Here is a 15,791-nt window from a genome sequence, read left to right as displayed (position 1 = left end):
GATAGCCATCACCGCTGTTCGCGTGTGCGGAGCACGAGGATGCAACCTCCGTATCCCTCCTTCGTGGGAGAGCGACCGGCGCGGCGATTCAATGCTCGTACCTGCACGCGTGCGTGCGTACGTACGGTTTTTTTTTTTTTTTTTTTCGAGTATCGAACGAATGCTTCTCAAGCGGTACTCGAACATTAGATGGCAAATCGATTAAAGATAGAGAAAAAGCCTAGACATTTAAAATGATAAACCATGAAAAAATACGCCATTCATAGATAATAATGTTCCAATGTTTTTTGTCGCGTCAAGATTTGTTACCTTGCGGACTGACACGTTTAATTTCTGTCGTAAAAGCGAGTTGCGCCAAAGCGCGCGTACATAGTTACATACCGCGGCCGAATGGCAGGGTCGAACATGCGTTTACGTCGAGGCGCCAAATATGGCGCGACAAGTCTCTTTTCGATCCTATCTTATTGTCGAAATATACCAGAAAATATAATTATACAAATTTATGTCAATATTTATATTAATATAAGGTATCTACACGAAATGTCCATTTTTAAAGAAGTCGTCTAACCTTAGCACAAAACATAAAGTAGTATTAGGAAGTAATGTAAATGCAATATTACAATATTGTTAAGTAGACGGTTCATCAATTATATTTAACCAATTTGTCCAGTAATATTGATGCAATATTATTCAACATTGTACGAATGTTAAATTAATATTAGACAATATTGGACATTAATTGCATCCTTTGGAACCAATATTTTATGATCAATATTGTCGTTACATTGGAAAAACATTGGTTAATGTATTCCTAATATGATCAATATTAGTTTACATACTTCCAATATATTTGTGCTACTACAAAATTTATTTTAATAATTAAATTTTTTATTATTATATTAGAAAATTTGCTTTTTAAAATTTATTGGTAAATTGTATGCATTATATTTCATAATTGAAAAGTGCGAGATGCATAAATTTGAATCCGAATCTTCCGAAATTATCTCTCAGTCGGTCTATACGAGTTTCATTACTTGAATAGCAGAGGACACCTACTACTAACTGTTCTGAATTCATTAATTTATACATATGTATAATCTCTTTGCTTCTTATCCTCAGTGGTTATCACGATTATTACCTTTATTATCGACACTCGGTTAACGCATTAATTTTTATAAAGAAACAAGATTTATTAATTATTTTTTAACAACACACACAGCTCGACATTAAACGTGCAACATAAATAACATGTATCATTTCCCGTAGATTTTTAGTCGCTAGTTTGAATCCAAAAGCAAAATTATTTTATCCATACATTAGGTTTTTTAAAGAAGTGATGTTAAAATTTAAATATCACAAATTTTTGCTTTTTTGGCCATTTTTTTAATGCCACCGGTGAACCTGTGCTAGAATCTTCAAGTAGAGATTTATTTAAAATTGAAATCTTATGCTTTGAGATGATCATAATGAAAATAATAGTGTTGCACCCTATCTTGAGTGATGATAAACTTTTGCTGCACACGCGCGCTCGTTATTCCTCACCATATGCTGCTTGAGGAATTTTGCATCCAAACAAGCCTTTCAACTATATCTTTTATTTAATATTAATTTTTGTTTTACATTAAAATGAATTAAATTTCTGCAAAGCATGATTTTAATTAATTAATTTATTTATTAATACATTTAATGCGTGCGTATTAATAATTGTAAACAAATAAATCAAATTTAATCGAAAACCTACATCTTTTTTAGATTCTTTATATAAATTTATAAATTTTGAAATATCCGAAGTTTATTAAAAGGGAACTTGGTTGTGTACTCTTGTAAGAATAAACTCTAATAATTCTAATGATTTGTCAAAGTAATTTGATTTATCTCTATTACTAGCATTCGGTTTGTATATTTTTAAACTTACAGACCATAAAGTTTCACTTGTTATTTAGAAACTATTATGCGATCATATTATAATCAAGACAAACTCAACATTTTTCTATTTTCGTACCTCGAGATGCCAGAAAAATCGATTGTCAATCAAACACCTAATGATGCCGAGACATTCGACGTACAGTCGCATTCGCAGACGTTTGTACATATATATATATGAACGCATACATATTCATGGACAAAATCAGATAAATGTTAATTTTGCGCGACGGGGCAAGAAACATTGCGTCAAAAATGGAGCGCACGGTCCCGCGGCCAGATTGAATTATGCATCGATCGCTCGCGCAATTTGTGGAAGCAATCGGCGATCGTATCGCCTTGAGATCGTTTCCTTGAGTTTTCCGCTTTGCCCTACGACGGCCGTGAACATAAGGAACGCGAAGCATCCTCTTTGATGATCACTTTGTTTCGCTTCGTCTCACCCCGCTTCGTCTCCTGGAGGCCGAGCTGGCCCGGAACACCCGGGCCGCTCGCGAGGCACGCCCGTACGCGCGCATCACGCGTGATACGTGATCGGGGCTTTAATTGCCGATTTTAGCGGTGAGATGGACTACGAGCTTAACTATGGGTCAGCCTGATCTTCCATCTCTCCGTATATATAAACCACCGACGAGCAGGCGACAAGGTTTAGTCAGTTGATCGTTTCGACCGCGAATGTAGATCTCTCGTTGTACGTGTGTCGACAATGGTGTTCGGTCCCGTCAGGGGGCTATGACGATTTTTACGGCGTTGCTTCAGCATAGGTGAGAATGCCACGCATTACGGCTAAGCTTAACGATTCGTCGTCGCGTTGATAAGTGTTAAAAATCGAAGAACTGTACGCAAAAATCGAAAATCGATTTTACACTCTTCAGCATGTATTGCCAAAATTGAAGGTGCATATCAAAATTAAAAGAAAAATTTTTGTACCTTTTTAAATTTTGACGATACATGATTAAGAGTATATGCACGCATCGTTTTGCATATTGCGTAGAATCAAATTTTCTCTTCCCGAATCGATCAAGGATGATTGCAATTCCGCGATATTCCACAACGACAGTAATTTGGCGAGGTCTTATTAATTCCGTATGGTTTTATCATTACTGAGACATAATAGATTATCGTTCTATAATAACGAATGAAACGATAAATATCACCGAGATGTCTAACTTTATCATTCAATATGCAATTTGACTAAATATTACACGCACAACGTGTATATTTGTGTAAACAGTAAAATTAAACAATACAAAATATTCCAACGAGTTCGGCAATGTTACAATATTGCTGAAATGTTCTGTGTTGTATGAGAGGAAATATAAATCGTCAGCGTGACATGAGGACTTGTCGATTCTAAAATTATAATTTTGTTCAAATAAATATAGAAAAGATTAAGGGTAAATCATAGCAACAATTAAAAGAATTTATTATAAGCTCGATTTTAGCGCTGGTTTCTTAAAAAAATTAATATTTTGCAAGAAGAATGTGAGAGAAAGAGAGAGAGAGAGAGAGAGAGAGAGAGAGAGAAAGTGTGTGTGTGTAAACAATTGAAAAATTTTTAAAAAATCATAATTAGGTGTTAAAGAAAATGTGACGTATAAAGTGAAACGACTACTGATTGCATTTTATGTATTTATTTTTTAAATAAGAGATATGTTATATCTTTACGATTCTACAAGTAGACGTGGGCACAATGAACACGAATTGGTTAACCGATGTCATATTGATAACTTTCACTTAACACATTTGATTTACGTGAGCACGTGTGCATCGAATTTGAAGCATTGTGTTTTGTTACAACTTTCTCTAAATTGTAAGTGATCACCTCCTTGAAAAATAACTAGATTAAACTTTTTCCTATATGAGATAAACATGTAAGAATATAAAAGTTTAAGAAAAGTGCGATTTACTATTTTTACATAGGTCAATTCGTATATTTTAACAATAGAAATATCATTTTTATATTAAAAAATATATTTTTAAACAATGGATAAATCTCTAAGACAGGGATTCTTCAAATATAAATCATAAACATTTTTTCAGTAATATTTTTCAGTGATTTTTTCAGTAATAGTAAAGTCAATTTTTTTACAATTATCAATCATCTTGCGCATGAAAATAATTCAATATCAACATCAAAGTCTTATTAGTGGAAATAGAAAATAAGCACATTCTTTTATACTTCACATCTTCATATTTCGCACTACGAATGAGAGAAAAAGAGAGAGAGAGAGAGAGAGAGAGAGAAATAGATTTATAAAATTATATTTAGTAAAAATTTACTAAATATAATTTTATAAATTTATTTCTTTCTTTCTTTCTCTAACACGTAATATGAAATACTTATAAAAGTAATAAAAGTTATAAAAGTTAAAAAATAAGAGAAGTATAGTAATTAAATAAATAATTTACTCGCGCTTTTTTATTATATCCACTAATGTTAAATGGATATAGATGTTTGCCATTTAAAAACATGGACATAAATTTGGAAAACCTTTCTAAAACAACTTTAAACTTAATAACCATAATAAATTTTGAAATTTCCAATCAGCAATTTAATCATAGTGCAGATTTTGATAAGTTAATATGTATTAGATAAACTTTTCGTCTAATATTTGATTTATCCTTGTTGTGAAATTTATTGTTATGTGATCCGTATGGAATTGCCTGTAACACACTCTACTTGCATGATTCGATTATGTCAATTAACATATGTTCCACTCTGAATCGTTAATGTAAAGAAGTAAATGTCCCTTGTGGAATTCGGCGGTCAAACCAATGCTATCCGCAATGTTACTATATGATCAAGACCCGTAAATGGAACTTTAATCTAAATTTAATTTTATTTTTTTCTCATTTATAGAACTAGAATAGAAGACAAGTTAAATCGAGAAAATTAATATACGTTTTTAAAAACGAGCCGAAATGCACGTGTCAGACAAACATTATGTTGTGAGGTCATGCTATCGCGTAATTCAAGGCAAATACACGAGATAATAAATTGCAATTGGAAAGTTGTTGAATCTAAATAATTATTATTATTTTATATCGCGTAGACAATGAAATGAGTTAAACATTATTATCTATATAAAATACATCATTTTATTATTATACATATAGGGTAAAAAGAATACATGCATTTAACTTTGAATAAAACTTGTAAAAACAATGTTATAAAACAAAAAGTAAAAAATTTGATTAATGCATTGCATAGTTTCGCAATATATACAAGATGTTTGGTAAAGATTTATGCAATCTTTATAAACAAGTAGAGCGCATTAAACTAAACAGAAAAGTTCTTTACCGTTTTTCCATTTTCGCAATAGTTAACGAGTTATTGATTACACAGGTACACAAAAAAATGTTTCTTTTTGAAATTAGGAAAAAATAAGCCAATTCAGCAATTCTGACCTTTGATTTGAATTTAGCAAGTCAAAATACACAAGGATTAATTAGTTTGGTCCGCCAAACCAACCACTTTTTTGTGTGCCTGTGTAATCAACAACTTATTAACTATTGCAAAAATTGCAAAATAGTAAAGGACTTTTCTATTCAGTTGAATGCGCTCTACCTGTTTATAAAGATTGCATAAATCTTTACCAAACACCCTGTATTTTTAAAAATTCGGTAAGGCTATTTCTGTAAGAAATTTATTTAAAATTTCTTTGAAAAAGTAAATAATATAATTATTATCATTGAAATGTATTAATAGTTTTCAAAAGCATCTCTATAATCGTGCAAATTTAGATTTTTATCATTTCAAAAACATATTACTAGGTCATCAATGATAAATTTTTTAACCTTATTTAAAATAAATTTATTTTTACAAGTTTATAATTATTATATATATACATATATAGTTTATACAATACATAAACTATGTATAATATATATATGTATATTTATAAACCTTTATATATATGTATATATCTTTTTGTCTTGGTACTTTTCACCTCTATGCCTATGTTATAAAAATAATAAATCTTTTTTAATAAATTTTCTTTTACAGAATAATTTAATTTATTCTATCTATACACATCACAAAATAACAATTATTTGCCTTCAATATTCTTTTTATTGCCGCTTCGGCCTCGGCCCTATCCTATGTTTGTATCGTTAGCAACACTTAAATAAATTAGATAAATTAGAACTAACTAATCAAATTAGAAAAGCACAATACATATTTAATCATACAAAATATATCACATGGCCAACGTACCATTCCATAATTTAATTGATCATATACGTTAAAATTTTTTAGATTTAAAGAAGGTAGTTGTTTTATGCCGAGTAAGAAAACTCGATATGTGCAAAAAATTATCTGCGTCTTAATTTTTTTTCGCAGTTTTAAGTTATTTTACATTCATAGCGTTTTATGACAATCATGACATATTTATGACGCACACGATCATAATACATGTTACTAATACAGTGTGTAACAATTATTGGTTATTATCTTATTGCTTATTTAATTTTTTTATGTTATTTAATAAATCCACTGTATTAATAATCAATTAAGACTACAAAATTTATTTTGTAATTTTTTCACATTTGGTTTTATCAATGACAATTATTATATTACCAAAACGATATTCAAAAAAGTACTTTCACTTATTAAAAATAATAAATTACAGAAATGAAAAATGTACAACCCGCATTGAAATTAAAGCAGATATAGCCACAAATTATTATTTATCAATTTATACACATATAATTTACATGCATTTAATCTAAGTAGCAAACAATGATATTTTATTGCAACGTCCTTGTTTCAAAAAATATGTTGTATGAATAAACCGAATGATTGATTACACTTATTATTAGGCAAAAATTTTCTCATTATTCTTTCGTTATAATTTATTATCCATGTACCTAACATATGGAAACTACATTTCTTATTAATTTCTATTTAGTTGAATCGCATCATATATATCAGGAGAGATGTGGACCTATCTTGCCTTTCTAGCCGTTATATATGTTATTTATGCGTTAAAGAATTACCTCAGAGTCCTCAGATTTATCTTCACGCTCGATGGACCAAAAACAGTACCCATTCTTGGCAATGCAAACACCCTTTTTGAAGGAAATCGTAAGTGATTCAATGTTACTAATTGTAATTGTATATTGTTAATTAATCACCAATTAATTAAAATCAATATTTATCATATATTTTATGCAATTATCTTAGTAAAAAATTTTTTATACAAAATACCTATAAATATATATAATTATATACGAAATGTCCATATATGTTTATATTAGCTTCTTTTTTTTGAAAATTATTGTTTGGCATATAAAAATAATAGTCGTATTGAAAAAACAAAAACTAATTAAAAAGATAATTTTTGCATTGCTTCTTTTACAAAAAGTTAAACATGAAAAATGAAAAAAAATTGCTCATATTATAATTATATTTACTCCTTAATAAATCATAAATATATGTGATTATATATATTATACGCATTTTTTTCTCATTTCTTCATATTTAACTTTTTGTAAAAGAAACAATGTGGAAATTATCTTGAATTAGCTTTTGTTTTTTTAGTATGACTGTTACTTTTTATATCAAACAAAAATTTTACAAAAAATAAATTAGTGTAAACATATAAGAACATATTTTGTATATAATTATACATATTTATATGTATATGTTTTTATATTAAGAAAAAATTTTTACCAGGATCTAAATTCTACGTTGTTCTATAAACGGCTTGCAAATGAGAATAATAATATCATACAATATAATTATTTCCAAGTTATTCTATTGAAAAGACTTTGATTTCCTAGTGATTCAAAGAATGACAAATGAGGCACAGAATTATGGTCGCATTTTTCGAATATGGCTTACACTTCTGCCATACGTTGTGCTCGTCGAGCCAAATGATATTCAAATGGTACTCAGCAGCATGAAACACACACAGAAAATATTTTTTTACAAGCTGCTCGATAATTTTCTTGGCAAAGGACTAATTACGCGAGATGTCGACAAATGGAAGATACATCGGAGAATCTTGCAACCGACCTTCCATCGCCATGTGTTAGAAAAATTCATCGGAACGTTCGGTGAATGCGCCGATCGCCTAGTCGACAAGTTGCTTGAGAAGGACGGGGAGGATATAAATGTCACCGTGTTCGTCAACAACTCTGTGTATGATATATTGAACGGTACGTGTTGTAAATTACTTGTACCTGAGGACATTTTAATAGTGACACCTTGTTTCAATAATAAAAGAACTTCGTGTTTTATTATTTAAGAATTTCATCTTCGTACGATTATTCAAAGTCATTGAAGAAATACAAGGCTACACAAACCAAGTGTGTCTTTCCGATTTTAATAAGCTTTAGATATGTTGAAAGATAGACAAAGTAAGAGACATGTACGATATTTTTTATAAGTGCATTCTCGCACATTAAGAGAATAAAACATTTTTTTGAAAAAATAATTTATTTTCTTTCAAATCAAATATCGTCGAAACTATAAGAAATGGAAAACAATGCCCTAAATAAAAGTCGAATGGTTTCAAGAGTACTTTTTAATAGTATTAACAAATTTCTAATTTTTAAATTTTTTATACCTCTACTAAAGATTTTTTCAAATACTAAATATTAAAAAGTTCTTTTAAAATCAGTCAACTTTTATTTAAAATATATTTTTATTTTTTATAGTTTTTACAATATTCACTTTGAAAGAAAAATACCAGTTTTTTTCAAAGGGGTGTTTTACCGCTTAAACATGCGAAAGAGTATGTAAAAAAATATGTTCTTTATTTTGATCTGGAGTACAGCATATTAATAGTTCAAAATCGAAAAAAAGAACACTTGTGGATTTCTTTGTTAGTTAAAAATAGGAGATTTGCATTTTATTTACAAAATACTTGAAATGACATACGATATACAAAAATGTTGCTTAGTACTTACTGTGTAAACGTAATTTTTATATGGATTTAATTTTTCCATTTTTTCCCTTTCCATTTCTGAAAAAGAAAGCGTATTTTACTTGCAAAATCCGGATAAAAAAACCTTGTCGATTAATTACATCTTTGGTTTTATGAACGTGGAAAAAAAGAAAAAAGATAATAGCTATGCGATAACATATCAGGATATATGCTCCAACGCAATAATCGAGAAGACAAATGCGTCACGCAATAAAAGTGTGAAACGTATTGATGATAGCCGTGACGTTTGCTCATAGAAATCAAATGCGTACTGTAAACGCTAAAAGATTTCACCTTTTTATATGCTAAATATGGTACGCAATAGCGGTTAATTAGCATGAGAATCCGTTGAAACTTGTCAATACAAAGCGGTAACGCGTAAATACTCGTGTACTGTATCTTTGTTGATTTTCAATATTTGCCTAACGCTAATACAATACATACCTTTAAAGAAACTACATGTAGAATTATCTCAAAACTCCACCTCTTGTTATACGTTTCTACATTCCAATATTTCGAAAGCGTACTTATCCCAATGTCAGATATTAGCCATCTGACACAACAATGTTTATTTCAGAGACGATTCTGGGCACACCGTCGAATCAAAAAGGCAACGAGGATGACACGCCATTCAGAAAGTGAGTGATATAATAGACCTCATTAAATCTCATTAATCTAAAATATAAATTTATTAACCCTAGAATGTCATATCGGGGTAATGTTGTATAGTCCAGCGCGAATTTATCTTCTAATTTAGCAGATAAAGGGAATAAAGGGATCAACTTGAAGCACCGACCATAATTCAATTTAAAATCTTAGGAATGGAAAGGGACATTAGCTGGCCATCAGAATGCCATTAACTTCCAAATAATATAGATGTAAAATGAAAGGAGACATTAATATCCTTGTCTGACGTTTGTGTATAAATTTCGTTCGGCTATCGTCATACGAAACATGGTTTTTTCGTGTTCACATTTCGTTCAGATTTCGCTATAGAAAAATAGGTATTATAGCTGTGTTTGTGCGAACTGCAACGTTTCTGTGTGTTAAAACCACAGGGCAATACAATTAGCAAGTGCCGATGCCGCTTAAAAAGTCATGAAAATATTTTAATAGTTTTCTTACTTTAATTATGTATTCAATATTTAAAAAATAAACATTTTTTACAATTACAGCAAAATAAAAAAGATTGATTGTGTTTTTTTTTCGACTATTCCGTTAAATCAAATATTTTTGGATTGAATTTACAAAATTAAAAATCCTTTTACACGTTTAAAGTACACAAATAAAGAAGGGATCATTAATTCAAGACCAAAAATGCAAAAAAATTTTTTAAGTTATATCTGCCCAAGAAAATATTTACTTCATATGTTATGTAGCTCATACGTACAAATGAATGGTATTCCCCTCTTCGGAATAGATTAAGGAATAAGACTATATTCGTCAAATTACGATTAAAAGCCGTTAAAGTTTTTTGACTATGTTAAAGTTTTTTGAATAGATTTTATTAAATCCAGATACAGAATGATAAAAAAAAGTCTTAAAAAATTTTTTTCATTCTCGGTATGAAGTTCAATTCATGAACTAATATTAATACGTGTACTTTAATTCTGGAAAAGAATTTCTAAACCTATAAAAAAAATACATACAAAATCTTTGTTAATGATGTGCATGAATAATTCTACATTATCGACTTCGATCAAATTTGATAACCAGTTTAACATCCTCTTAAGCTATCGTTTTTTTTTAAACTATCATATATTTGTCAAAATAATTATACTTTTTAAACAATACCCAAAATCTATTTTATTGCGGTTCTAGATCTATCTTTTATCTTTCCAAAACTATTCCATGTTCTTAAATTTATTGAAAATTGACGAAAATATGAAAAATTTTTGAAAAAAACTTATTTTTGCGGCTCTTTAAACTTTATTCTGTTTAAATTAATTTCTAATATATTTAATGTTAATTAATATTATTGTGGATATATCATCGTCTTCGTTACAAAAAAACGAAAGAGATTCATATAGCACAATATTGATTTTAGTTCATCTGTTCATTGCAGAACGCTTGGGAAAGAATAAGATACATTTAAAATCTAGTATGACATTTGAGATAAAAAAATATGGCGTTCTAGAATTAATATAAAAAATAGAAAACCATGATGTATTAAAAATTCGAAAAATTAAAAATTACTACTTAGCGAGAAATGGCTCATCGATTTAATGTCGATTTATTGAAAACTGATCAAAATGCTCATCAATTTCGATTCGATTTTGGTCCAGGTTTCAATGACTTCCGATAAATGTTGATAATTTTTCAATCAAATTTTGTTGATTTTTCAACCAAATTTTGATTACGTCGTTTAAATTTCGATGACCTGTCAATAAAATTTCAATAACTTTTCGATAAAATATTAGTATTCGTACAATTACAAATTTTGCAACAAAACACAGAAAATGCTAATATTATAAAATAACAAATATTATAAAATAACATAATACAAAAAATATAAAATTTAATATATTTATTTTACTTATATCTTAATTATGGATGTATACAAAAAATACATAGTGTACAAACAATATCAAGAAGTAACGTCAACCAACTAATAGATAAGAAAATAGGAAGAAATATTCATTCCACGTTGTAATATCTCAATGAATATTAACATATTACTTTACAGAAAATATCAATTTTAACATATTCATTTGCAGAACTGCTTTAACAGAATACATAAAACACTAGATAATTATTTTACATCATCTTACATTATATGTATAAAAAATGTATATAATGAATGTGTTAAGAAGTAACGCTACATAACTCGCAGATGAAAAAAAGTTTGAATAAAATCCGTAATGTGTATGTAAAAATTTTCTTATACTCTTGTATTTTATACAAACTGTTATGACATTTTTGTATTCAACTACTCATTTTTCACTTTAGTTGCTCTCAATGTTATTTTTCCGACATATTCATTTCAGTGTATTTTACGAATATGTAATAAAATCCAAATATAGAGCATATCAAGAAATAACACCAACTATATATGAACAAAAGAAGAGTTTTAGTAAAATACGTGATGTATACAAATTTTTCTTGCGTTCGACATAGTTTTGTAAATAATCAGTGCGGATTCTATTTCCAAAAAACAAAGTCCCAGCATCCACTGTCTCTGCATTCATCAAACCGTATCCATATAAGTAAAGTTTATATACACTGAGAAAAAAATGTCGAAGTTGAGAACCAAATATTTCTTGTGACATTTTCTTTTATATTTATTTGTTATAAAAAAATTTATTTGAAATATACATTTCGGTAAAATATTCTGTGAAATATACTTCTGAAATATATTTCTACAAAATGTATCTTATTTAAAGAGATAACATCCAATATGCGTAAAAATAAATAATTTATTTATTCCTATCTTAAAAAGGAGATGTTAAGTCGATACTCGAAAGTAAATTTAAACATACGTAAATTTAATGATAGATTACAAAGTAATATCCAAAAAACTTTAGATCCTATTGTCATTGTGAGCTGTAAAATTTTAACTTGACTAACTTATTCTCGAAAATATTATTGTTTAAACATAGTAAGAAATCAATTTCTGAACCTCCAAGATACAATGTAAAATAAATATTTAAACTTAATATTTTCTGTATTCTGTTATAAATATGTTCTACTGATAAATACGTATCGTAAATAATGTGTATTTTTAAAAAATTTATATTAAAAAAACTCATCAAAATAAACTGTTATTTCGATTCGATGTAATGATACGTCGAATCGACATCGATAGGTCGTTTCTCACTGGGTATGTATTACTTCATATTCTAGAAATATTATTCTATCAAAAATAATAAAAATTATTTGTATTAATACTTTAATTTTTAGAATTATTTATCCGAGTTAAATTAAGAAACTCAGCTTTTAATATATTAATTAAAAATTTTTCTTTTCCGAGGAATGATGAGTTTGATTTTTATTTCCTTTTTAAAAAACTACGTACACTATCAAGGATGTAAATAATTATTAACATCAATATTTGTGTGGAAACAGGGGCCAAGTTATGATGCCGTATAGACTTGCGCGACCGTGGTTATTAATCGACTGGATTTACCGATTGACAGCAGCTGGGAAATCGGAGGAACAACAGCAAAAGGATCTGTTCGACTTTTGCTTCAAAAAAATGGAGGAAAAGTACGAATTTCTACAAAAAAACGACTCCCTTATCATCGATGACAGCGTGATTAGAAAAACCTCTCTTCTTGAGCATATGATCGAGATCAATGAGAAAAATCCTCAGTTTACTAAGCGAGATATTATCGAGGAATGTTGTACCTTTATGTTGGCCGGCCAAGATTCGGTCGGCACCGCCACCGCGATAACGCTTTTTCTTTTGGCAAATAATCCTAAATGGCAGGAGAGATGCATCTCGGAATTAAGTGAAATCTTTGGCAACGACAGGAGATCACCAACTATGCAGGATCTTATGAAAATGAAATGTTTGGATATGTGTATCAAGGAAGTTTTGAGGTTGTATCCTAGCGTGCCAGTTTTCGCCAGGACACTTGGGGAGGATGTGAGACTAGGTGAGACCTAAAGAAGAAAAATTTGCACAATAATTATTTCATTTAATTTGCAAATTTATTTTTATGTATAGTTTTTTTAAGTTTATAACTGTCATCACTTAATTATTTATTATCTATTTATTATCTATAATTATTTTTTAATTAGAGAATAAAATAAACAATTTTTCAAATATTTATTATATAAATAGTATGTGTTATAAATTCATTAAATACGCATGAGGTCTGCGTTAGTAAAAATAATTTAAAACTAATATAAAAAATTATTCCCAATTATTTTTGAAATAAGCGCGAATTAAAAATTATCAATATTTTTTATATTATATAGGAGAGTACGTAATACCGGCCGGTTGTGGCGTATTTATAGTGCCATATTGCACACATCGCTTGCCTCGTCATTTTCCTGATCCTCACGATTTCAAACCGGAGCGTTTTAGTCCTGAAAACTCTGAAGGAAGACATCCGTACGCTTACATACCGTTTAGCGCAGGACCTCGCAATTGCATCGGTGAGAGAAACACATATACATATATAGTAAAAATGTTTCGTAAAAAAGAATAATGATATTATAGATTTGTTTACGTTCTTGAAAGCATTAAAAACACATTCTTTCAATATTATAAGATAAATTCGTCATTTTTTTAAAAAGAAGAGATATTGTACCATCTCTTTTTCGTATCTTTTTTTAGGATACAAATTTGCTATGCTTGAGATGAAATCAATTATCAGCGCTATTCTAAGGAAGTGTCGATTAGAATCAATCCTCGGCAAGGAGAAAGTGATAGCCAAATTTCGAATGACAGTCAGAGCACATGGTGGACTTTGGGTCAAAATAAAAGCGCGCGATAAACAATATGAATTGAAACCAAAGAGTAAAGAATAACAGGAGGGACTTTTTGATTTCAGCGATGACGATGGATGTCCTATATATAAAAGTGGGTACTCAAAATGACCGCTCACGCATCATGCATAAACTATAGACCCCCGCACCCACTTTTGCATAACGCATAACGTATGTACATAAGCAAATTGATTGGTCCATAAGTAAAGTGCATAAGAAATTCAACCAATCGAATTTCTTGCATTTATGTAATGCGTTATGCAAAAGTCTGTGCAACGGCCCTATCACACAAAATAACATAAGCTTCATAAGCATAGCATAAGACCGCTGAACCAATCAGCTCTCAGCATAAAGTTGCCATATTGATATACATAAGATGCTTATTGACCTGGAGCTCTTATGCTATTCGTATGCAGATTATTTGTGTGTAGTAACAGCCCTAAATCCCCACTACTGATATGGTCCCTCCTATTATTCTTTATTCTTTGATTAAAACAATTGGATTAATGAAGTGTCCTCAATCTCATAAACTGCAAATAGCCAAATGGAAATACTCAGTTTTGATTGATGCATTTCTAAAAGATAGATGAAAATGCACCAATTAGAACAAAGTATTTCCATCCAGCAAGCAATTTTATACAACAAGCATCGTGTGCCGCAAATGTTAGCGCGTTGTTATCCAATAGAAGAATCTGTATTATAAAAAACAGATTTTTCTATTGAACAACAACGCGCTAACATTTTTGTGGACGCGGCAAAGTGGTATCGCGGTGGCCAATACCGTCTTGCTCTTTTAATAATACATATATGTATTATCAGAAGAGCAAGACGATGATTGGACACCGCGATACTGCTTTGCCGCGTCTTGTGTGCAGGAGCCATAAAGAATATCACGCGTCGCACGTTGCAAAATTACGTTGGTCTGCCGGAGTTCTAAGCCATAAGAAATGACCAATCATAATTAAATGAGGAAAATAATCAAATATAATTGGTCAATTCCTTAAGTAGTCTACAATAAAGATTTAAGCTTTAAGCCATAAGAAATTGACAATCACGGTCGATGTTTATAAAAATACTCAATTGTGATTAGTCAATTTCTTACGGCTTAAAGCTTAAGTCTTCATTGTAGACTACGCCTTAAGGCTTACTACATTTATGGTCTGTTCTTTCTAGCTGCACTGTTGCACTGATGCAATAAGTTAGAATGAGAAAAAATATACTTGTCTTACTTTAACTTATTGCACCAGTGTAATAGTGCAGCTAAAAAGAATAGGCCATTAGGGTCGGTTTTGTTCCAACTTCTTGGTAAACTTATCTACCAGGTAAGCATGTGTCTATCTTTATTTCTTTTCTTAAATAAATAAAGACAAACATATATTTATCTGATGATAAGTTTACTAAGAAGTTGGAACAACCGATCCTTAAGTATGTAAATCCAACCTAAAGAAGAGACCAATTGACGAACAACCAATGTAAACTCGCCCTTAGTTATTGAAA

General features: G+C 29.7%; 1 protein-coding gene across 1 annotated transcript; it reads left to right on the top strand.

Moving 5' to 3' along the window:
* The first annotated feature begins 166 nt into the window (after positions 1–166).
* Positions 167–15,338, top strand: LOC105838366 (probable cytochrome P450 4aa1). The gene is made up of 7 exons (XM_012683886.3): positions 167–2,687; positions 6,837–7,012; positions 7,711–8,088; positions 9,436–9,496; positions 12,924–13,456; positions 13,782–13,961; positions 14,143–15,338. Exons 2-7 carry the CDS (start codon positions 6,865–6,867, stop codon positions 14,334–14,336), a joined length of 1,494 nt encoding a protein of 497 aa, XP_012539340.1. The 5' UTR covers positions 167–2,687; positions 6,837–6,864; the 3' UTR covers positions 14,337–15,338.
* Positions 15,339–15,791: the final 453 nt, after the last annotated feature.

This window comes from Monomorium pharaonis, chromosome 2 (genome assembly GCF_013373865.1).
Source record: "Monomorium pharaonis isolate MP-MQ-018 chromosome 2, ASM1337386v2, whole genome shotgun sequence".
NCBI lineage: Eukaryota > Metazoa > Arthropoda > Insecta > Hymenoptera > Formicidae > Monomorium > Monomorium pharaonis.
The sequence above is the reverse complement of the archived record's forward strand: the minus strand, read 5'-3'. Positions and strand labels throughout refer to the sequence as shown.

What these genes read in the sequence shown, in the direction of transcription:
- LOC105838366 (XM_012683886.3), top strand. Translation starts at nt 6,865, where the DNA reads ATGTGGACCTATCTTGCCTTTCTAGCCGTTATATATGTTATTTATGCG. An exon ending in CACCCTTTTTGAAGGAAATC is followed by an intron (nt 7,013 to 7,710) that starts GTAAGTGATTCA and finishes TTGATTTCCTAG; the next exon opens with TGATTCAAAGAATGACAAAT. An exon ending in AGGACCTCGCAATTGCATCG is followed by an intron (nt 13,962 to 14,142) that starts GTGAGAGAAACA and finishes ATCTTTTTTTAG; the next exon opens with GATACAAATTTGCTATGCTT.